This window comes from Rhipicephalus sanguineus, chromosome 2 (genome assembly GCF_013339695.2).
Source record: "Rhipicephalus sanguineus isolate Rsan-2018 chromosome 2, BIME_Rsan_1.4, whole genome shotgun sequence".
In the NCBI taxonomy this organism is placed as follows: domain Eukaryota; kingdom Metazoa; phylum Arthropoda; class Arachnida; order Ixodida; family Ixodidae; genus Rhipicephalus; species Rhipicephalus sanguineus.
The window spans coordinates 5,036,296-5,061,202 of NC_051177.1; the positions used below are offsets into that span (position 1 = coordinate 5,036,296).

Here is a 24,907-nt window from a genome sequence, read left to right on the forward strand (position 1 = left end):
TATGCCTCACTTCATGTTTCGAGCGATCGCCCGAAAACAAACGTGATTCTCAGTTCAGAGCATCTGAAGCTGCCTTTCAAACTCCCTTACGGTTGAACTTTGTCAAGAGAGAGTCAACGTCCGATTGGAAGTGGTCCTTAGATTTTCAATATGCTTCACCTCATCGCAACCCAGTATTGCGGCAAAGCTGCCTTTCAAGCTCCGTTACAGTCGAACTTTGCCAAGACACAGTCAACGTCCGATTGGAAGTGGTCCCGAGATTTTCAATATGCTTCACCTCATCACACTGCCGTATTGCGGCAAAGCTGCCTTTCAAGCTCCGCTACGGTAGCAAATGTATGAACTCAAGAAAACGCTGGTTCCAACATGGAGTTGAAAGATGTGGCAGGGGTGGGGGCTCAACTAATGCTGTTTTGGACCTGAAATTTGGGCAGGAAGTGAGAAAAATCGGAAGCCGAAGCTTTTTAGCATCCAAAATTTCAGATGTTCTTATATATTGACGTCTACGAGGCAGATTTGGAACTCCAGACTTGAAGGAAGCACACCCTTGTCCGCCACATCAGTTGGGCTTCCACAGCAGTTGAAAGAGGAGGAGAGGCTGAGGAAATGGCATCTTTGCCTATCACGTGGGAAGTGTTGTTGGCAACACTTTGGTTGCACCAAATCATGTACATAAATAGAATGATGATGATATCTGGGGTTTAACGTCCCAAAACCACGATATGATTATGAGAGACGCCGTAGTGGAGGGCTCCGGAAATTTCGACCACCTGGGGTTCTTTAACATGCACCTAAATCTAAGTACACGGGCCTCAAACATTTTCGCCTCCATCGAAAATGCAGCCGCCGCGGCCGGGATTCGATCCCGCGACCTTCGGGTCAGCAGCCAAGCGCCATAACCACTAGACCACCGTGGCGGGGCATAAATAGAATTCGGCCTCTACATTGCCTCATTCTTGATAAGACAACTATGAAACCCCATTAGTGCTTCATCAACCTAGTGAAAAGAAGCACTTTCATGTTGCTATCTCATAAGAATATGCTTAGGAATCCTCTCCAACTTCTTTTTCTGCAATTTCACTTCGAAGTATTCGAGAAACATTCTAGAAATATTCGAGAAATATTGGAAAAATATTCGATTCGATTCGCACTCACATTGCAATATTCAAATTCGCTTCGCACCCAGAATTTTGCTATTCGCACAGCTCTACTAATTAGCTTTCGTTTTGATCTCTGAGGCCATACTTTGTATGGTACGGGTGCCGGAGGAGATAATGGCTGGCGATTCGGCGTGCGCGACAGTCTCGGACAGGGTCCGGATTATCGAATGTAGATCTCGCAGCTGTCCGAAATATCGGTCGTCTTTGCACATTACTTCTATGGGATCATCGGCGGTGCCGCGCGACTGTCCGAATTACTGAGCATGTCCGAATTACCGAGCATGTCCGAATTATTGGTGTCCGATTTATTGGTCGGCGACTGTATCTTATTGGCATTGTATGCCACACGAAGACTTGAACCTGGCTCTGTTGTAAAGTTCGGTTATGGAATTTGCCACACATCGTATGATACCTCATGCACCTATAACTTTTTTCTATCTGGTAGTTTGACTGCTGTGTTCACGGAGTGCCATTTGTTGTGGGCTCACCTGGCTTTCTGTGAGCCCACCTCCCGCACCACTCTCAAATGAAACCAAATTACACCAAGTAGAAACCGGAGTGCTCTTGACCCATTTGGAGCCCAAATGGGTCACAAGCACTGACCTCCACTAGAAAAGTTGGACGGCGCAAGCTTGTGCAGCCACCGCCCACCGTGCTTTTCTATTCGCACTAAGCGGTTTTTTGTAATCGTATTCTCTGGTATATCTTGTGGTCGCTAGGTCCAGACTTGTGGCAACCAGAGATGCAAACAAATTTTGGATAAATGCATTTTTTTAGGGGAAACATAAGTCTGACGTCTTTCTCAAAGTGGACCTTTGCACTTGACGTTGCATTGTTGCACCGCGATTCTTCCTAATATGCGCAGTCATCGCATGTTTATGTATTTCTTTGTGGTGCACTGTGTGCCATTTCATTGTTGCCTGCGGGTTTCAGAAATGTCGCCTTGTCTGTCCCCAACAGCATACACTGCTGTAAATTTAAAAAAAAATTGAAGTTAGATGCATTTCTAGCACTTGAGAGAAATAGAAAAAACACAAATAACGACAAAAGAACAGCAAGAGCAGTTTTCTGTGTCTGTGGGCTTTTCCTGTTCTTTTTAAACACTGGAAATACTTCAAACTTTAGTATTCCAACTGCTTCAAAAAATATTAATCAGGGAATCGCCTTATTATTTGCACCGAGCTAAGAAGCGTTTCCATTTTTGGGGCCCTTTAGAACCACAGCGCATGAAAATTATAATTCACGGGGTATGAATCCATACCAGCAAGCCTAGTAAGCTCTGTTGCTTGCAAGCCGCAATCTTTTAGCACGAAAGTAAAATATTGCTTAGATTTTGTTTCTATAAAGCTGAGAGGAGCTAAACAGCTGCATTTAGGAGGGGGCACTGCTCTGAAAATTTGTTTTTAATTTCGTAATTGATTGTGACAAAACTGGCTGAGTTTATGTATGTTTGTGTGCCGATTTCAAATATGCAAGCCTAGCTGTTTATGCACGGAAAAACTCGGTTAGGCGCGAACAGAAAAGTTATCGTCATCATGAACGCAATAACTCGGCGGCCAGCACGAGCACTCCTCGTCCTCTTCTTCATATTTTGAAATGCAAAAAGAAAACACATAACCAACAAGGAAGGACATGCCCAGCAACAAGCTTTGCTGAGTCTTCTGCTTGGCTCCCAGAGCGCCCATTTGTTCGGCGTGGGGTGCAATAACTGATGAAAGAAGAAAGAAAGAAATAAACAGTCGCCCAGCAGTGCAAAGCTGCCTGGATTTGTTTGTCTAGTATACTGCAGTAAAAGCTCATTAATCCAAACTCGTTTAATTCCAACTGATATGCCCTCGTCCCGGGTGTATTTCTATGGAGGAAAACCACGACGGTTAGTTCAAACTGGGAGCCCCCTGGTTTTCAACTGCTCCTCGAACGAGTTGGCCAAGAGTAATCACAATGCGTTGCAAAACCAAACCAAATTCACTAGAGATGCAAAACGACAAAACAGCAGCATTTCTCCGCAGATGAGAATTTGGACGCTGCGCTGAAGCTCTTGGGCAAGCTGCAAATGATGCTCGTGTAGTCACGACAGGAAAAGTGCAAACAAATGCAAGCTACTGATTACTTTTAATTTTGATTGCGTTGACTCTGCCATGTAAATGAACATGTTTTTTGTAGCGTAAATATAACGTCATATATTTCGACATTTAGGCTCACTGCTTACATGAATGCATGTTGCTGCTTGTTTCTGGCATATCACTGGCTGGTCAATTATAATTCTGTTCACTGTTAGATCTCCATGAACTTAACTTACGAAATCACTTGCCTCAAGCGTGTAGTATCGCCTAATTCGCAATAACGACTCCAGGGATGGCTTCTTTGGGTTCTGCCCGCACAGTGTGGTGTGATGTCCGTTCATTCTAGTGCCCAACCACTAATTCAAACTCCGCTTAATGAGAACAGTTTTATAGTCCCCTTCGAGTTCAAATTAACGAGCTTTTATTGTATGCAGTTTTCAAAATACAAAATATTTATGTGCCTTTTGGAAAGGAAGCTTTTTTCTAAACTGAAAGAGTTATAAAGTGAATCAGCATATCACAATAATCTGGAATCGGAACTGTGCACAGTGCAACAAAAATGGATATTCTAAACCCATTTTAACAATACTTAGGGTATGTTGAACAGTGACGAGTAAGTCAATGTTAAGCTTATGTTTCGCTCACCATTGTGTCCTTAATTTTAGAAATGCAATTTTTTTCAAAACTCCAAATAAAATTAAGTATAATTCCATTTTTTACACATACTAGTGATGTCAACATACTGGATGTGCTTGGCAGTTCATTTTTCAATTTCAACACTTTGTACAATTTAACTAATGGCTACATCGGAAAAAATGTGTTCTTTTTTTAAAGAACCGGTTTCTCGGCATCCAAAGTAGGCCAGCAGTATGTGACAAAATAAACTTGAATCTGCCTGCAGTAGAAGTCCATTCCTGTCTTAGCAATAAAATGTTCCAGTCAGTGCACTGGGCATCAAAGCTGTGGTGTTTGTGTGTGCAGACTTGAAGGCAGCCCTCTCTCCACCTCTGGCACCCCAAAGCTCAGCCACTAGCATCGCGTCGGATCTCCCAGGTGGGCAGTGGAACTCCTAACAATCACCCGATTTCTCTCCGTTCTTTTTTATGTCTTGTAGCTGTGCTTGTGCAAAGTGTTACACTCACAGTTTACTGTGTAGATCTGCCTTAAAACTACTAAGTTCTCTTAAACTCCCTAATGGAACCAACAGGCAATGAAGCTAACACTGCCGTCCACTCGGTATGATTAATTCCAATGTCACATTCGAAGTGGCCGACCAACTCTGCGCTGGAGCCCTTTGTTCTGGCGGAGTGCAACTGACGGAAATCTGCCAATGGAACACAGGCGCTCTCGCCAGAGCAAATGGCAGGGGGTTGCTAGTGCACGTCCGCTTCCGGAAGCACCCAGCATCCCTCGCGTTTCGCGTTGTTTTGGTTCTCAACCTGTTCAGCTTGAACTTGCGCACGAGCTGTATTTGGAAGTTTCTTTTAAAATTTTTGCCTCCTGTGTTCTGATGGAAGTCACGCCATGTGTAAGTGCCCTCCTCTCGTCGATCAAGAAACCAACATGTGCCGTGTTCATGATCGGCTCACTAAACTTGATGCCAAAAACGTGTTTGTATGCATTGAGGGGAACTGAGGAGAGCTTCATTGCATAGGGAGAGCTGGGGGCCCAAGGAATCTGGGAGCATCAGCGTTGTTTTCCTCATTTTTCTAAATTTGTGCAACTAATGGCTGTGAGAAATGTGTGTGAGGACACGGAACGTGGACGTGGTGTACGTGAGTGATGATGCCGAAGACTTACTGTGCACCGGGTCGTCGCTCCAGCTGCAGATGTACAAGCAGAAAGGTGTCGTCGTTGAGTTTGCCGAGAGTGATGAGTGGAAACGTGCAACACTGCGACAGGAAGCTGCCAGATTTACCGTCGATGTTGAACAGGTTAGAGTGTGCGAGAAACATTTTGACGCCACCGACGTTATTCCAACGGATGACTTCATAGTGAATGGAGAAAACATGTCTTTGCAACGCGAGAAGGCAAAGTTGCGGGCCGGCTCCGTTTCTTTCGCAGCTTGCTAGTTTTTTAGGTTCTTTCCAGCTTCTTAAGTGCTTTGCATAGTTTCCTTGTTTGCTGTTGTTAAAAAAGGTTTTTCTTACTATATTTTATTGACTGAATGTCAACTAAGCAAATTTTAAAAATTTTTATATTGTACATCAGAGTTTGCTTTGCTTTTTGCAATAGCTTGCTCCCTTCATGTACAGCAGGACTGGGCAGTATCGCGATACAATAGTATCGCGATAGTATTTCAGAGATGCTTTTCAGTATCGGTGTTTCTGTGTCGAGATACATTTGAAGAATGTATTTGTATCTCAGTAGTAAAATACTTTTACGATGTATCGTTTGTATCGCGTTACTGTGCAGGACACGGATATCTTGTTACATTTTTTTTGTCGGAAATGAGTTGAGGCATGTTTCCAAGGGGCGAATGACGTTTCTTTTTGTTTGTTTTTGTGCCAAGACAAGCAAAGGTGCACCGCCGGTCGCTGACAGAAAGGGCGGCGATGGTTTCCGCTCGAGCACAGAATGGCCCATGTGGTAAAGCATGCGACGCCACAGGCGGCAGAATTGCGGAGGCAGTGTTGTCGGCCTCTGCCGACGAATGTCGCTGTCTCTCAAGGCCAGTGCAGCACGTCTAATTTTTTTCGGGTGGCAAGCCATTACATAGTGACCCCCCTGCGGATACCGCCTTGGAACAGAGGCTTTGCAATGCTTCGCGTGCGTTCAGTTCTCAAAGCGGCGGCACTTCAAAAAGCAGTTCCCGTTGTCGCGGCGGAAGTGACTAGAAGGTGGCTATCTTTCTCGCACTTTCAGCCACCTCGCCGCGTGTCAGGGTGCGTTCCTAATTGAGTACAAGCGCGAAACGGTCTTTTGTGGTACCAGGCTCCCCCACCGCAGGAGCCTACTTCGCCTCTTGCGGCTTGCTAAAATGGGTGCTGGTAGCGTCGGTGGTGGTGGCAGCTTTATGAAAGAGTGACCCTTTCGACCCAGGCGACGAGTGCTTGCAGTAGTTTATGATAGGGCACTCTGAGCAGCTGTCCCTGTTTCCACGTCTGTTTAGAGAGCTGGCAGGAGTGACTTGGGAAGGCTTAAACCCTCTCACCCCCAAAGAACGTGATTTTAGGAAGCCAATGCCTGAATTGTGCAGTTTTGACATCTTGGGCTCCATTGCGCGTATGTAATTATGACCGGCCTATATGGGCAGCGGAATCCTCAGCCGTCTGACCCGGAGCCGACTGGACCAGACGACTGAGGATTCCAAAGATGGGGACCAACTTCGGCTTCTAGACAGTCAGAGCAATCCACATGAGGGCGGAAGTGTTTCGGTATCTAGATGCCCGAGAAGAGATATTGCCACGCTGCAGGGCTATCCGGCTATGAAGGCAGTATTTATAACACGAATTTGTGCTTGTCTGCAATGGTAGAGAGACTTTCTCTTGTGCCAGTCTTGTGCTGTGGCCAAACCGACGCGGTCTAGAAGACAGCCTATTTGAGATGCTCACACAGCAACCTTTTCAGCAAAGCAGATCTTATGTGCAAAATAAATGTATACTTTTTCTCATTTCACTGGTGCTCATTAGTGATTCGAGTGATTTGCTTAAGCTATACTATTTCTAGCAGAGATCATCTTGTTGTCACCAAGTATGTCGATTTCGGTGTGCAGTGCTTGTGACTGTTGCTGTGAAATAGTGTACTTTTTTTTATTGCAATTGACACGTGTGATTATGTCATTACTAATTATGTACCCCCCCCCCCCCCCCCCGATAATGTCTTAAATGGCGCTGAGGGTACTGAAATAAATAAATGAACTGAAAGTTTCAATGCGCTGGAACTTTATTTACAACATTATGCTGCACTTATAAATGTGTTTGCAGATTATGAGCATCCTTGACATAAAAAAAAAGTATTCCAGTATCTGTATTCCGGAATACTTTATTCGTCTTATTGCGAAAGTATCTCTGAAATATCCCGTTACTGTAAAGGAAAATGTATCTCAGTATCTGTATTTTAGGCTTCCAGTCCATGTATTTCGATATCTGTATTCCAGAATACAGTTGAGCCCGACTATATCGAACCCGTTTATATCAAATTATCCCGTATATCGAACAATTTCTAAACACGGTAAATTTACATTGAGAATATATAGCAAAAGTTACTGTTACATTGAACGAAAATAGCAACGACAACCGATATATCAAACTCCATGTGCCTAAAAAGTGCCCCAGCAAGTTGGCTTTCCCTCGCGGTGGCGGGGAAAACTGCCGGCGCCACCCTAGAAAAAGTGGTTTAGACCCGGTTGTGCACGGGCGAACACCCCCCTGCAAGAAATGATCCTGGCCCGCTCGCAGCGCTTACAGCCAATCAGAGGCCGTCGTGCTTTCTCCGAGGCGCGGAGGCGGTAGAAGTGAGCGCCATTTTTTCTTTCTTTATGTTTGTGTGCCTGCTGCTGCCTGTTTTCCTCGAATCCTCATTCAGCGTGGTCCGTGCTGGCGGTGTTGCCTGTTGGCGCTCTGGGAACTTTCTTGGCGCGCTGTCGTCATGGCTTGTGCAAAGAGGCAGAATTTGCCGTTCGCCGCGAAACACGAAATCATAAATCGAGTCAAGCGCAGTGAGAAGAAGTCCGACGTCGCCGCCGCGTACAAGATTCCAAGGAGCACCTTGAGTGCTATCCTGAAGAACAAGGCAAATATCAGGACCAAGTCGGACAAAAGGCCAGGTGCCCATGGCGCCCGAAGTGTGCGCACTGCTGTGTACGAAGATGTTGAAGCGGCCGTTTACAAATGGTTTGTGGACGTTCGGTCGCGAAACATCCCAGTGTCCGGCCCTATGATCGAGCAGAAAGCCAAGGACCTTGCTTTCCTGCTTGGCAGGAACGATTTTCAAGGCGGTTCAGGCTGGCTCCAACGGTTCAAAGAACGGCACGACATCGTTGGCAAAGCTGTTACAGGTGAAAGCAGAGCGGCGGACCTGGACAGCGTAGACAAATGGCTCGAGGAAAACTGGCGAGATATCGCAGCAAGATATCAAGCCCAAGATATCTTCAATGCGGATGAAACCGCTCTATTTTGGCAAATGTTGCCAAACAAGACACTTGCGTGTCGTGGTGACAAGACTTGCGGCGGCAAGGCAAACAAAGCTCGTGTGTCCGTGCTGTTGGCAGCTAATTTAGACGGATCGAAAAAGCTTCGACCTCTGGTTATCGGGAAAAGCACGGCACCGCGGTGTTTTCGAAATGCACTGTCGCTTCCAGTTACCTACCGAGCAAACTCAAAAGCGTGGATGACCGGGGAGCTTTTCGGCAGGTGGCTATCATCGTGGAATGATGATTTGGTAGGCGAAAATCGCAAGGTGTGCCTGCTCATAGACAATTGTTCATCGCACCACTGCAGTACGACCTTCAGCAACATCGAGCTGCGTTTTTTGCCCCCAAACACTACGTCTGTACTGCAACCACTGGATCAAGGCGTTATACGCGCACTGAAAGCCGGCTATCGGAAGCGCCTGGTGGAGAGGCTGCTGCAGAACCTTCGTGTCGGCAGGGAGCTTAAGATGGACTTGCTCGGAGCTCTTTCTATGTTGAGTAGATCATGGGCAGATGTCACGAAGGAGACGATCCAGAACTGCTTTAGGCATGCCGGCTTCCGCATGCCTGGTGATGACACCCCAAATTCCGATGACAGCATTGAAGACACCGCAGGTGTTTCCGCCAAAGTTTGGAGCGAGCTGGCAGAGTTCCCGGGAGCTATCGACGGATCGACATTCGACGAGTTCGTCAGTGCGGACGATGATGTCGCCATCATGGGTGAGCTACAAGATGAGGACTACGTTGCAGACGTCGTGCCGACCACGAGCCAAAGCGACAGCAATAAGGAAATTGACGATGGCCCATTGCCTACATCCTCCGAAGTGATTAGTGCACTTGCGTTGGTCCGGCGCTATTGCCTGAATGTGGAAGGTTGCGGCCTCAGCTGCTCCGACTCGTTGGACAACGTGGAGGCGTGCGTGCTGTCGCAGGCAGCGAAGTCGTTGACACAGAAGAAAATCCAGGACTATTTTGTTCCAAAGTAGGGCACGCAAGTAAGCCACCATATTAATAAAGTACTTTTCTTATTGTTATGTGCCTTTGTGTCAAAATCCTATAGCGGGCCTATATCGAATTATGCCATATATCGAACTAATAAACGTTTTTTGGCGAGTTCGATATACCCGGGTTCGACTGTACTTTTCTGAGTATCTCTGCCCAGCCCTGATGTACAGGCCTTGCAGAGGGTTTTCCAATGCTAGGAAAATGGCGCTCATAGCTTTCTGTTTTCTGGGGTATTTTTACAATAAAAGTTTTTCTATCTTTCTCTTTCAATCGTAGTATCCTTGCTTTGTTTACTGTAAATTAGTGGCTCGATAATGTGGTGTTTTCAAACATGTGCATTGAAATTAAGCAATTATAGTGAAGTATGGACGCAATGGGCGATAGTGTTTCCTCAACTTGGCACGTTTTCGGTTATTGTGCCCCGTGTTGCGCTTTTGATGTTCTGTATATTCGAAACCGCAACAGAGCTCTGCTTGTGAACACATCTTTATTTTCTCTAGATTAGTGAAACAAGGCTTTTTTTCAGTTAATCAAGTCTCCCCTGTGCAGTCTTTATTAAAAAAATCATTGCATCACGCGGTGCAGACGTAGTCCATCTAAGCAGTCAAAGTAATGCACGTTGTGATATTGAATGTGCCACCAGCGCGAAGAATGGAGATATCCGAGTGCCCTTGCGACGCTGTATGATGTAAAGTGCGACATACATTTGCTCGTTCAATGTCCACGTAACATGAAGTTGTCGAAGTTTCTCGTAGAAAATGGACAAAACGTGGTTACAAACTCGGAGTTAAAACTAGGTTAGGTCCTAGAGATCAGCGGGTATTCACACGGCACACGGACGTTACCTTGTGGTAGCTTCGTCACTCCCTATTTCAAGTGTTGCCGAAGCTCTGTGAGGTAGGCTGCAGTGGAGTGAAGTAAGCTTTTATAAGCTGTAAACACAGGAATGTAGAGCTTTTCTTTTTTGTAATGCGGCCGCGTCAAACTCCCGCAGCGTAGACAGCCTGATTGTAAATAGCACAATTGGCGCTGGCTCAACTTCCGCTGCGAGACTTGAGTTTGCGAGTTGGTGGGCTTTTTAAGGCTTGTGCAGTGTCACAAGTCTAGTAAATATCCCGTGCCTGAATAAATATTCTCGTGCTCCACTGCATGAGGTAAGGAACCTCACTAGAACAACATATACAGCTAATATTGCTGCGTCAGCACGACTGGATCCATCGCAGCCTTGATACTAAAAAAAGATACGCGAAATTAAGTTTTTACACACATATGCAACAACCACATTGTATATCAGGTGAAGTGTGAGCGGTAGTTTAATTATTGTGGTTTGGTGCAAGATAAGCCATTGCCTCAAACTGGCACAGCATTCAGCGGAGTGCAGTGCACGCGCACGAATGCCCCTAGCGGCAGCCTGTGTCCATGTATGAAACTGCAGGCGGAGTTTCGTGACCAGAAATTCATTGAAGGACTCTGGCGCGATGGAGAGAACAGGCATGTTCACTGCGCACGTGTGGGCTGCTTGTGACTTCCAGTCGAACCCACCGCTTTTTCGCGGAGTAAAGAGAGCTGCTCCGTGTGGTAGATCTGGCAGCAGAGCTGCGCCAGATCTGCCAATGAAACGTACAGGGAGCGCTCTTGGAGAAGAAGAACTGCTACCGGAAGTGCTCCAAATCTGTGACTAGATTCTTGGTAAGGAAATGCCAGCAGCACCAAAAGAAAGCAGAGACAAGGAAAAAGAGACAGGAAGGATGCTGATGAAGCCGAGTTCAAGCCATTGTCCCATTGACAAAGTTCTACGGCCAGTGGTCCGTTTTCTCGTGGACCATAACCTCATCGCGTTCCGAGTAAGCCACGATGCCATGCATGATGCCAACGCAACTTCTCTTGTGCAAGTCGGCTCGATGGCAAAATGCGGTCTCTGCAGACGCTCAGGACGTCTAGGTAAACTGGTAGCGAGGAAATGTGGCGCCGATTCATCGGCGGGTGTCGTCTGTTCCAGAAACGCTGCTGATAGCTTGTTTCAAGCGCAGTTGCACAGCACGTAATTGATGCAATGTTCGGGAATAACTACACGCATGCCGCTAAAATGTCTATTCATGATGAATTTTGTGCAGCGCTCATGAGTAGGACGACGGGCAGAAGAAGCACAGGCGCCTGTCTCGTGTGCTTCTACCGTCCTACACGTGAGCACTGCATGAAATTCATCATGAACACCAACCAACCCGCTCAGCTTACAATTCTAAAATGTCTGTCACTTCTGTTTCTGGTAGAGCTGTGCGAATAGCAAAATTTTTAGTGCGAAGCGAATTCGAATATTGAATTGTGAGTGCGAATCGAATATTTTTCTAATACTTCGAAGCGATATTGCAGAAAAAGAAGTTAGAGAGGATTCCTAAGCATATTCTTATGAGATAGCAACATGAAAGTGTTTCTTTTCGCTAGGTTGATGAAGCACTGGCGGGGTGGTGTTTCATAGTTGTCTTATCAAGAATGAGGCGATGTAGAGGCCGAATTCTATTTATGTACATGATTTGGTGCAACCAAAGTGTTGCCGACAACACTTCCCACGTGATAGGCAAAGATGCCATTTCCTCAGCCTCTCCTCCTCTTTCAACTTCTGTGGAGGCCCAACTGATGTGGTGGACAAGGGTGTGCTCCCTTCAAGTCTGGAGTTCCAAATCTGCCTCGTAGACGTCGACATATAAGAACGTCTGAAATTTTGGATGCTAAAAAGCTTTAGCTTCTGATTTTAACACGAAAGTGTTTTATGCCGGGTTCCACCAAGACTTCAGTGACGTATTTCCGTCAGAGAAATGACGTCGAAAAAATTCACACGATCAGATGGCAAAGAAAAAAGTTCCGTCAACGGGCATCGAACCCACGACCGCTCGGTCCACAACAACAGATGCCGGGCACGCTATCCACTGCGCCACGGTATTTTTTTTTCTTTCTTTCATGGTATTTATTCAACATACTCATGGCACTTGAAAGCAATACAGACAAAGAACTAATATGTTGAGTATGCTCTTATCGCGACACAATGATAACAGACGGCACTATAAAATTCGCAATCATCTCTATAGCGAATACATCAAGTAATGCTATAGTAACGGCCTTTTCCAACTATATGCTAGAACAGCGGTAAGGATAAGCACCTCACCAATGCCAGATACCCTTCTGGCTGACTTTCGATTTGCTCGTATACATCTCTTAGCTGAGTGACCATCCTAATGAAATGGGCTGTTGAGGAAATTATCGGCTCTGCGTTTCTCTGCAACGTGCGTGTCTTCCACAGGCTATGCATTCCAATGAGAAGAAGCATGTCGAATCGTACGTCATTACAACTCGCTGGCAAGAGATATCGCACGGAATGTGAATTTAGCACAAAGTCTTTTTGAAGAGTTCGTTGGAGCACATCCCAAAATAAGATTGCACCTCTGCAGCTTATAAAACAATCTTTTGCAGAGCATCCTTTCTGTCGTGGTGTCTTTCTTTCTAACCAAATCCGCGCTCCCCTACGCAAGACATGTTTAACCAACTAGCCCAACAACTGACCATTTTATGAAACAATGTTCACTCGTTTCTGGCACATCACACAGAGGACAATCAATGGACGGCACAAAAAGGTCTCTCGAACGAAGCCAAGTTTTCACGGGCAAGGTCTCTGCATGTAATTTAAAAAAGAACGTTTTTGACGATGGTGTCAGCAGCATTTTACGTACTCGATCTAAGACATCATGTCCTGGCAGTCCCAAGTATTTTGCACGATAAAGTGGTGGCGGAAACAGCATTGTTATTAAATCTCTGTAAAGATGTTTGCGTGATACACTGTACAAATATTCATTTGAAAACTGAACTGTCAAAAAACGAACAGAGAAATAAACTTCTCGGATAAATCCCCACAGACATGGTCGTGGAGAAGAATCGGACGAAACTACTAGATCAGGTAGCACATTTACCAGGTTTGCCTGCAACAATGCTCGAATAATAGGATGAGAAATGTCACGAAAAAAGAAGTAGCGAGATACAATTTGCCACACGTACAGGTGTAGTAGACCTAGCCAACCTGCACTAACTGGTCTGTATAGATTGTCTCGTCTCATGGATTCATATGTTGATGACCATATAAATGTTGCAAATTTACGGTGAAAGCTCTTAATATGCGATCTAGCACAATGCAGCACTTGTAGCACACAGAAAAGTTTTGTAGCCAAAAACTTGTTGCACGTTTCCGCTTTACCGAAAATTGAAAGGTTATGTGGTATAGAAGATTTAGCATAACGCTCAAGGCCTGCCACACTATCTTTCCAGTAGTGTGTGCTTGACTTGTGTGCACTTAGTGGAACACCAAGATATTTTGGTTGTCCCACAGACCACTCAATACCGGCAAACTGATCAGGTGTAGATCCCCATGACCCAAACCACAAACCTGAACTCTTAGATTACTTCACCTGTGCGCCTGAGACGCTACCAAATTGCTCTACTACATCAACAATCCTTTCAATGCTGGGTTTGTCAGTACAAAAAAAAAGGCAATGTCATGTGCATATGCTAAAACTTTAACTTCATTTTCTAGCAGTCTGAAGCCATGAATATTTTGAGACTGAATAATATGCAAGCACATCGGTTCTAAGTATAGAGAAAAAAGGGGCGGCGACATAGGACATCCCTGCTTAACAGAAGAGCTGATAGATATAGGCTGCAAGAGATGACTGTTCACTATTAGGCGGGTAGAACAATGATTATAACAAAGTTTCACTCCTTTTAACAATGTGGAGCGGACATTAACTTGCTGTAAAAGGGAACACAGAAACGAGTGAGAGACACAATCAAATGCTTTTGCGAGGTCGACTTGCAGTAATGCAAGTTGGTCAAAATAATTTGAGCAAAAATCTAGAATAGTTCGAGCGATGCGGATGTTAGTCTGTATAGAACGGCCTTTCAGTCCACATGTTTGATGGGGTCCAACAACAATCGACATAACAAACTGCAGCCTATTAGCTAAAATCTTGGCAAAAATCTTATAGTCTACGTTACATAACGTTATGGGCCTGTAGCCATCAGCATGGCGTAATTTTTCTTTATCAGTACTCTTCGGAATCAGAATTGTGTGACTTTTGGTGAAAGACTGCGTAAGAGCCTCGATCTCTAACGCCTCTGAGAAAATTCTCATTAGAATGGGACATAGACGTCCCTTAAATGCCTTATAAAATTCACCTGATATTCCATCAGGACCTGGTGTTTTCGATAAAGGTAGTTGATCGATGGCAAGTTCTAGCTCTTTCTGAGTAACAGGACCGCTTACAAGTGAACAATCTTCATCTGTTAATGGCTTAATGAGGGACACGAATTGATCGAGAAGTTGAACATTCTGAGCAGAAGTACTAGCACTAAACAATGTTCGGTAGTTGTTCTCAAATTCTGCCATGATATCATCTGGATTGGTCACCAAAGTACCATTAGAGTGTACTTCCCATATTGGTTTTGACATTGCGTGACGATGCTCGTCGAGCAGAGTGTGACGGGTTGGTTTCTCGGAATTTAGAGCCCGATTATTGCGCGAGCGAATACGCGCACCTCTGAAGCGTTCTGCATTGAACTGTTGAATTTCACATTTGATACTAGCAATTTCTTCAACACACGAACCACGTGTTTCACGCTCTATCTCATAAAGGCTTCTGAGGCTATTTTCTAGCATCTTTTCTTCGTTTTTCTTATAGAACGATTTTACAGAACTTTGTTCTATAGCAATAGTGCGCACCTCTTGCTTGAACAACTCCCAAGCACCAAATAAAGGTAAATCAGCGTTAAAGCAAGTGGTCATAGTATTACACACCTCAGTAGTAAGTTCTTTGTCACTTAAAAGGGTGGAATTAAATTTCCAAAGAGCCCAACGAGGACGGAACTTTACATTGGAATTTTTACCAAGTTGAGCAATGACGATGCAATGGGCTGAAAATGATACCGGTTCAGTAACACATGACCACCCACGAGAAAGAATGCTTGAAGAGATGTAAATTCTATCGAGACGTGCATGAGAAAGTCCTTGAATGTGCATGTACGAACAACTCCCTCTGTGTAGCTAAAGTGGTTGCTTGGGCGAGTTGGTACGACATATTGGAGGGAAACAGCGCGAAAGACGAAGGACCAGGCTGAGAACGACACAAACAACAGCGCTGACTTACAACAAAATTTTATTCGTCAAACCACGCATTATATACCTGCGCAGTTGAAAACGAAAAGAAGAAACAAAACATGACAAGTCGAAGATACAAAGACTAACAGAAACATCACCAAAAGCAGGCTCATTGCGCATGCAGTCATTCTGACAGATAAACAACCTCCTTTCCTGACAAAGCAACTGAAGGTCCCTGCGAAAACTGTGCCCTACACGGTCATTATCATCACAAACATAGTTAAAGTCACCCATAAGCACTATCTCTCTGCCACAATCTAGCAGGGGGGCCATACTTTCAAAGAACGCAACTCGTCTACCTATGTCATTAAATGCGTAAATATTCACCAAACGCCATGCAACACCATGCAGCACAAAATCACAACGTATAAACCACCCTTCAGTGTCAACCTCATAGCTGAAGGCGGAATAGGGGATATTATTCTTAAGTAACAAAGGACAACCTGCCGACAAACCAACAGAATGTGACACACATATGTTATGATCATGCTGAAAGAGCCTTAGAGCCCTTTCAGTCTCGTCATCACTCTCAAGCTTTGTCTCCTGAACTGCGACAAAGTCGAAACGCTTGCCTGTAAGCAGCCGACGAAGTTGCAATTGTTTCTGCCGAGACCTAAGCCCTCGTAAATTTAAGGTCGCGAAGGTGAGCTGCATGGACGCCATGATGACTACACACTGCTTTTCTATTCCAATCTGTCAGGCGTGGAGGATGAGGGAGAAGCCTCCCGTGCACTGCCGCCTGGACCTTGATCGTCGATGCTTTTCTTTGTGTTTAGATGGTCGCCGCCAACGTGATTGCTTTGGCACACTGATGTCGTTTTCCTCAGAGGACACAGATGCGTAAGAGGCGCAGCGTTTGGGAACTGTTGTGTCCATTTTAGTGGGCACCTCAAGAGGAGGTACGGGAGCATTACCTTGGCTTTGTCGCTGGTCCGGAGCACTGCTCGAAGCGACGACAGCATCTGCCGTGACATCCTTGTTGTTGGCTGACTAGTGTTTGCTATTCGATTCAATTCGCACTAGAATTTTACTATTCGAACTTCCCAAAAACAAATACAGTCAACGTCCGATTGAAAGTGACCCCTTCAGTTTTTTAATATGCTTCACCTCATTACACTCTGGTATTGCGGCAAAGCTGTCTTTCAAGCACCATTACGGTCGAATTTAGCCACGAGACAGTCAACGTCTAATTGAAAGTGGTCCCTAGATTTTCAATGTGCTTCACCTCATCACACCCCGGTATTGCGGCAAAGCTGCCTCTCACGCTCCGTTACGGTCGAACTTAGCCAAGACACATTGTCCGATTGGAAGTGGTCCCTAGATTTTCACTATGCTTCACTTCATCACACCCCGGTATTGCGGCGAAGATGCCTTTCAAGGTCCGTTACGGTCGAATTTATCACCTCATGACACCCCGGTATTGCGACAAAGCTGCCTTTCAAGGTCCGCTACGGTCGCAAATATATTAAAGGAGTACTGACACGATTTTGAAGTGCAGCAAAACGGACGTTTTTGGTTTCCTTGGCATGTAGTGTTAACGCTCTCCCCACACCGCATCCGGGAAACACGTATACATATTTCAGTTTGATTTTAAAGTTTTCATCTCCCAGCATCTGCAAGGCAGCTTCACCGCATGGAGAACCCTATGACGTTTCAAGTCAGCTCACTTGGTTTGCGAAGTCTGGGTTCTGCATGCAACCTAAATCACAGAAATCGCTGTCGGAAGCACTGGACGACAGTTCACTCATCATGAACCACGTTCGACTGACAGCAAAGGACAGCAGGTGCATATTTCGTGGGTTGCAGTCTGCCCGTGACGTCACGGGCAGACTTGACACGTCACTATGAAGCCGCCCTCTCGAAACCGAAACCGAAACTGCTGGTTGAAAGAAGCGGTATTAAAAATATATGCAATGCATCCCCAGGCACCAGGACACTTTATTTAGGATTCTCGACACCCGTGCTTTCATTTAGAGCAACAACCCGAAAAATTTTAAAATTCATGTCAGTACTCCTTTAACTCAAGAAAACGCTGGTTTCAACATGGAGATGAAAGATGTGGCAGAGGTGGGGGCTCAATTAATGCTGTTTTGGACCTGAAATTTGGGCACGAAGTCCGAAAAATCAGAAGACGAAGCTTTTTAGCATCCAAAATTTTAGATGTTCTTATATATTGACGTCTACGAGGCAGATTTGAAACTCCGGACTTGAAGGGAGCACACCCTTGTCTGCCACATCAGTTGGGCTTCCACAGAAGTTGAAAGAGGAGGAGAGGCTGAGGAAATGGCGTCTTTGCCTATCACGTGGGAAGTGTTGTTGGCAACACTTTGGTTGCACCAAATCATGTACATAAATAGAATTCGGCCTCTACATTGCCTTCTTGATAAGCAAACTACGAAACACCACCCCTCCAGTGCTTCATCAACCTAGCGAAAAGAAACACTTTCATGTTGCTATCTCATAAAAATATGCTTAGGAATCCTCTCTAACTGCAATTTCGCTTCGAAGTATTAGAAAAATATTCAAGAAATATTCGAATTCAAATAGAAATATTAGAATTCAAGTAGAAATATTCGAAAAATATTCGATTCGACTCGCACTCACCCTTCAATATTCGAATTCGCTGCACACCCAAAATTTTGCTATTCGCACAGCTCTACTTGTAACTGATCTCCATCTTGCAGGCAACCCGGTACATGCACAAACGATGGTGTGGAGGCACTGTGAGAATGATCGTGCTACAGCATAGAGAGGCCACAGAAAGAGGGAAGGTCGGAGGAGGTTGGCATTTTGAGGCTAGCTGCGTGACATCATGTTGCGCCCAGCAATACAATCGATCGAGAAAAAAAAACGTACCTGGCTTTCACTTTCAAGTCGTCTTAGGGGAATGCATTAGGGATAGCGTGACTGTTTAGCTTTGAGGCACTGTTGTACGTCACGGCGTTTGTCTACCACTGCTGCTGATAACCACATAGATCTACTTGGAGTGTTATTTCGTAAAGTACAATTTGATTGATCTAGTACTCTGTTTATTTGCTAGTGTCAAAAATAATCGCTGAAGAGGTTATTCTAGAACACTTGACTGCATGATGCCCTTATTTTTACATTATCGAGTGAAATATGGAGTGCTCCTGAGATGATTTACTCCATGAAATTCGCAACGAATTGAAATATTTCTAGCTGTTCATAAGAGTCCCACAGGGGTGAGACAGCTGCGCATATTGCGCATTTTTGATACGATTCCGTTTTCCTGCCCAAGCTGCTCCAAAAGCATAAAAATTGCAAAAATTGCGCTGAACTGCGCCGAAACGGCCTCACATGCAAGAATTTTCAAGCCCGCGTCAGTTTCAGCCTGGGAAAACGTAACTTTAGAAGCAGCGCCAGGGATACGTTCGCAGAACACGTTAACGCGCCCAAGCGTGTCCTTCTACGTCTCTTTGTAATGAAGGCTTCCATAGTGCTGCGATAATCGCCTCTGAGCAGTTGTAAATGTGTGACCCCCCCCAAAATGCGCTGCCGCTCCGCTAGCTTGCTGCTTCTCGGTAGGCTGAGTGTTCTGGCACTACTGTCAACTGTCGTATAGCGGGGTTGTTCACTCTCAGTTTCTGTGCATAGCTTGTTCCTCTGCTAGCTACGGTTTTGGTGTCGACACTGCTGCGTGTGTGTTGCTAATGTACTTGTATTAGTAGCCACAAGATAGTTGATAATGGGCTCTAGAAATGCCACTTTTCCAGATTTCGCTGTGACTGTGCTGCGCTTTCTGCGCAGACCTGTCGTTTTTTCGTGTGGATAGAGCGAATATTTCCGGCTGCATGCGTTAACCTCGTTAAAACATACCTGCCGTCAACGCGTCATAACTACGCATTAAGCAGTAGTAGGCACTAACCACCAAGTTCAAATTTGCATTTCCTGGCTTGCGCCAGCGCCGCCAAGGAGCAAATAAATGCATTGCCGCTGTAAATAGTGCCTCAAGTGCGCACGACAACACCTTTTTTGTTTGTTCGTTTGCTGCAGCACTGATTCGGGCTCTCTCGTACGACCGTCCTATAACACATGGTGGCGACATCAAGGAGCGTTTCGAAACTATTACGCTTACAACGGCGCTACGCTTGCAGTGTCGACTTAGTGTCCGAGCGATAAGGTTTCTCGGCACTCGCGACGCATTCTTGAAGGCGGTCCCGCACGAGGTGGCAGCGAACGGTGGTGCAGCGCGCTTTTGTTATCACCTATTAAAAGCGTGCGGTACACTTGACACTACGCGCACCCGCGCGGCCGAGCAGATAGCTGAAGGCGCTTTATTGTGATGGGGTGCTTATAGGCGTAAGCAGGGTTCGTTCCCCTTCAGGGAAGGCGAAGGTTCATCGCAGCGCCCCCAATCCCGATCAAGTCAAAGCATGGGCGGTATGCGGCAGACTTTGCCCCCCCCCCCCCTTCCACGAAGGGGAACACTGACCTACAGGAAGCTCTGGGGAAGCTTGAAAAGCTGAATAAGCAGACCAAGAAAAAGTGAAAGCAGTAATCTGCTAAATGGTATTGCTTAAGTAAAGCAAAGACCCACTGCTATGTGACTACAATTCTTGTGCAATCACTTTTTTTTTTATTATTTGAGAAGTGTGATGTTTTTTCTTTTCTTATTTTCAAAGGTAAAGTGAACCTAGTTGGAAAGGTAAGTGAACCTTTTTGTAGCGTTAGCTACACTTGCCTAGCCAGAGCCAATTTCGTGTGGAGCGTCATGAGCCGTGTTGTGCATGCGCGAGGATCAGTGATGTCACACAGCTGGGTCACCGGAGCTGGCATCTCACACGCTCTCCGACACCACCGCGCACGGCTCGCCGCTGCTGGTCTGCGCCGCATTCGAGAGGAGTGGCGTCGTAGACACAGTGGCGCCAGCGCCCGCGCAGCTATTGGCCTTCGCTGTGCAGTCGGCGTCTGGCACTGCGCGGGGGCCGCTTGATAACGCCTCTGACTGGCGTTTGCACATGGGTAACACCATGGAGAAGGAGAGCGCGAATACTGCTCGATGGCGCAGAAGAGCCGAGAAGCTTATCTCATCGGATCCCAAAGTAGTTGCCTGGCAATTAGCGATTCAGCGTACGAAAAATGAACAGAAGAAGGCTAATAATCCTAGACAATCTGGAAAGCTAAGAATAATCAGCTGAACCTTTGCTAACGCTACGTATATCTTGGCATAGCCGAGCTAAGCCACTGCAAATTTTTTTAAATCTATTTCATATGTTGTTATCCAGGTTATATAAATTGCGTGGTTTGTAAAAAGGTAGTGTAGTTCGAACCTGGCGATAATCTGTTAAAAAAGCTTTCTCCAAAGGCTGTTTGAATGTTATGTGTATTCTAAGCCGATTAAAATATGTGCTTGTTCCTCCAAGTTGCTACAAATTTGCTTTTTCATGCTCCAAAAATGACATAATAAATGCCGCTAACTGCTCCCAAAACTGCTCCCAAATCGATTTCAGCCGTCTCACCCCTGGTCCCATAATAATTAGTCAGGTGCTTGAATGTAAATGCAACTTGCTTCTCCAGTGTACTCCACAATGTCAAATTACAGTGGAACTTCGATTATACATCCCCCGGTCCTGCGACGACCCGCGTTTTACGACGAATTGGCTTGGTCCCGGCAAAACCCCCATAGAAATAATGTATTAAAAACCTCAATTGTAAGACGCAATTTTACGCCGGCCCCGCCTCGTACGACGCTTCGCTGGACTGTCCGAGAAAAAAAAAAGTCCTACGATGACGCGGGCTGGCACGCAAACACACTGCGGCCGGGCGAAAAAAGTCGGGAAACCGAGGAACCGAGTTCGTATCCGCGCTGCCACCACAGGGCCTCTTCAATTTTTCGACACGCGGTCAGCCATAGCTAGCCAGAACCAACGTTGGCCGGAGCCAGCCGGAGTGCATTCATTTTGTCGCATTGCACTGCGCACTTCCGTTGTCGCCTTTTTTTTTTTCTCTCTCTTCTTTTGGGTGGTTTTGTAGTGACCGTTGTGAGCAGATAACATGGCAGATAATTTCGAGCTCGCTTTCTAGTATGCGATAACTTTCACTAGATTTCGTGTCGTTATACCGGACGTGTTGAACGGCAATTGTTGAGCCAACGTTTGCGACAGCCGCGGGAACCGGAACTCGCCGCTGTCTAGCCTCAGAGGGCTGGGGCGTTTTAGCCGCTCGTGATTGGTCGAAGCTTGCAAATCGAATAGGCCTACTGCCGTGCTGCCATTCAGCCATTCCTTCGCGTGTTTGCCTCATCGGTTGGTTGTGCTGCGCCGCAGCTGCTGTGTCCACGTGCAAAATTTTCTGTGTTCGGACATTGGTGTGCGAGGAAGCTTTCGAATTCTTGGTTGCGAGTGCTGCGTCTCGCAATGTCGCGGAACCGAAAACCGCTGACGCTCGGAGAAAAGCTTCGCATAATCGAGGAGGTGGAGAAGCGGAACGGAGCAACAAAGGCCAGCATTGCCCACCACCTGAACATTCCCGAGTCGTCGCTGAAAACGATCCTCGCGAAGAAGGACAGCATCCTACTAAATGCGGCAAAGTTCGGCCTGAACAGGAAGGCCGCGAAAGATGGCAAATATGCTGCCATGGAGAAGGCCCTCGTTGAGTGGTTGCGTCAGGCCCGCAGTTCAGGAATTGCCGTGGATGGCGCAATTTTGAAGGAGAAGGCTGAGAGAGTTGCATTGCGCTGCGGCATTGACGACTTTAAAGCCTCCAGTGGCTGGTTGGATCGCTTTAAAAAACGCAGTGGAGTTGTGTACAGCCGCTGCTGTGGAGAGAGCGCGTCAGTCAGCTCCGACACTGTAGAAAAACGGACTGCATTGCTGCCAGAATTGATGCGGGAATACAAGCCGTCCGACGTGTTCAACGCGGACGAAACTGGATTATTTTATAATATGCAGCCAGAACAGACATTGGCATTCAAAGGAGAGAGCTGTCATGGGGGTAAGCGAAGCAAAGAGCGTCTTACCGTATTGCTTTGCGCTAATGAAGACGGCTCTGAAAAGCTTCCTGCCCTCATGATCGGCAAGTTTGAGAAGCCGCGATGCTTCAAGAATTTGAAAAGGCTGCCGTGCCAGTACACGTTCAACCGGAAAGCCTGGTTGACGGCTGCTATGTTTTCTACATATCTGCAGCAGCTGGACTCCAAAATGGGGACTAAGAACAGAAAGATTCTTCTTCTGCTTGACAATGCGCCATGCCATCCATCAGATATGTCGCATTTGAGAAATGTGAAAGTTGTATTTCTGCCCCCCAATTGCACTAGCCAGCTGCAGCCACTTGACGCTGGCGTCATCAAGTACATGACACAGAAATATCGGAAGTTTCTGGTGCAGCGTCGTCTGGCGGGCATGGAACGCAAGCAGTTGGATAAGAAGCTTTCTGTGCTTGATGCAATGCACTACATTGCTAGTGCATGGGACGCAGTCACGCCAGAAACCATCGCCAACTCCTTCAGGCACTGCGGCTTTAATAGAAGTGGTGCTTGTTCTACCAGTGAAGCTGCAGTGCCTGTTGACAACGAACCAGAGTTCAGCAGCCTGGAGCTGCCTGGATCTTTTGCGGACTATGTTGGTGCCGACGACGACGTTGCAGTGTGCAGTGAAGTGTCGCTGGATGACATTATCGAAACTGTGCGTCCCGACACTGCGGGAACTTCCGACGAGGAAGAGATGGACGACGCTCCAGAGGCTAGCGCGTCCGTTCCGACTAACGCGGACGTGTTGTGCTACGTTGACCACATTCGGCGGTTTGCTTGCGTACGCGACGAGATCGGCGACTTGCTGCCAGATGTCGCAGCTATCAAAAGAAAGCTGATGCGTCGTGGCTGGGCAAACTCTCAGAAGAAAATCACAGATTTTTTTAAAAGGTGAGAAATAAAGGTTCGTTCACACTTCCGATAAAATGCGTGGTTGTCATTTTTTCAATTAATTTAATCTACGTTCCTCGGAGCAGCGTAGGTTTGTGCCGCGGACTTTCTTAGGCATTATGTGCCCGCTGTTGTGGGGCAACAATGACTGTCACTGCCTATATTCTCGGTTTTTCGATTATACGACGCCCGGATTATACGACAATTTTGCGCGGTCCCCTTAAAGTCGTATAATCGAAGTTCCACTGTAGCTGCTCCAGAGTGCTCGCAGATGCAAAATCACCTGCTACAAAGTGCTCCAAGGTGGAAATCTAGTGTTTCTTGACTGCAGTGCTCAGCCTTTTCAAAAAGAATAATAAGGTGCCACAAATATAATCGGTAGAGCTGTGCAAATAGCAAAATCCTGGGTGCGAAGCAAATTCAAATTTAAAGTACGAGTACGAATTGAATCGAATATTTTTCTAATACTTTGAAGTGAGTTTCAGAGGATCCCTAAGCATATCCTTATGAGATAGCAACATGAAAGCATTTCTTTTGGCTAGGTTGGTGAAACACTGGAGGGGTGGTGTTCCCTATTTGTCTTTTTAACACTTTCGTGACCGCGGAAAAATCGGTTGTTTTTGGCTAGTCCAGGAAATATTTTTTTCCTGCCACAAAATATACTTAATGCTAAAGTGTAGGGTATCAAACAATAGAGGAAGAATTGGTCTTTCCAACAGCATTAATTCCAAACAACGGATTTATTTCGAATATAATAAAAACATTATCAAACAAAGAAAAAAGCATCAAAAAGAAAGAAAGATTCACAAAAACATCAATGCTACTCTGCAAAGGTTAAACATTTAAAAAAATCAAAATATACGTTTTGAACGCAAAGCCCTTGTAGAATAATGGTGGAAATATAGGCTCTGTAAGTACAAAGATTATTTACATAAATACAAGAATATAGGCACTAGTGTATATCATGCCACCGCGCGATGCAGGTTCTCGACGCGATGAAACAAAGGCTGGCTGCGCATGTTTCGGGAAAAAAAAAAAATTTTTTTCTGTTCAACTTTCCTAGCATAGTTTGCGGTTCTGGCATTTTTCAATTTTCCTGTGTATTTGTTGAAATGAACAGTGTAGCCTGTTCCAAATCTGCAAAAATCCATAATTGTAGCCTCATTTGACCTTTTTCTCGCTCGTATACTGCCGAATACCATACCGACCTTCACACTTCACCATTTTCTCATCCACTGAAAGGTTCCGACGGGGTTAAAAAATAGCGTAGAAAAATCGTTCATGTGTTGCAATAGAGAAGACACGTGGTGAAGATATTCGTGGGATGCGACGGTCCTCTTCTTCAGATCAGAGACACTCAAGAAGCCTTGAACCTTTTCCGTGGCATCACTGGCGGTGGACGAAGGCCTCGAAATATGTGTCGTCGACACCAACACCAATGCAAGCACGGGACTTCAATGATTACCATGT

General features: G+C 45.8%; 1 protein-coding gene across 1 annotated transcript in view; it reads left to right on the top strand.

The window, feature by feature from the left end:
• LOC119382356 (fat-like cadherin-related tumor suppressor homolog) overlaps positions 1 to 24,907 on the top strand; it is a 912,235-nt gene that overhangs the window by 811,517 nt on the left and 75,811 nt on the right. The window contains 1 exon segment of the mRNA XM_049412132.1: positions 4,205 to 4,276. Within this exon segment, the coding sequence (XP_049268089.1) occupies positions 4,205 to 4,276 (72 nt within the window).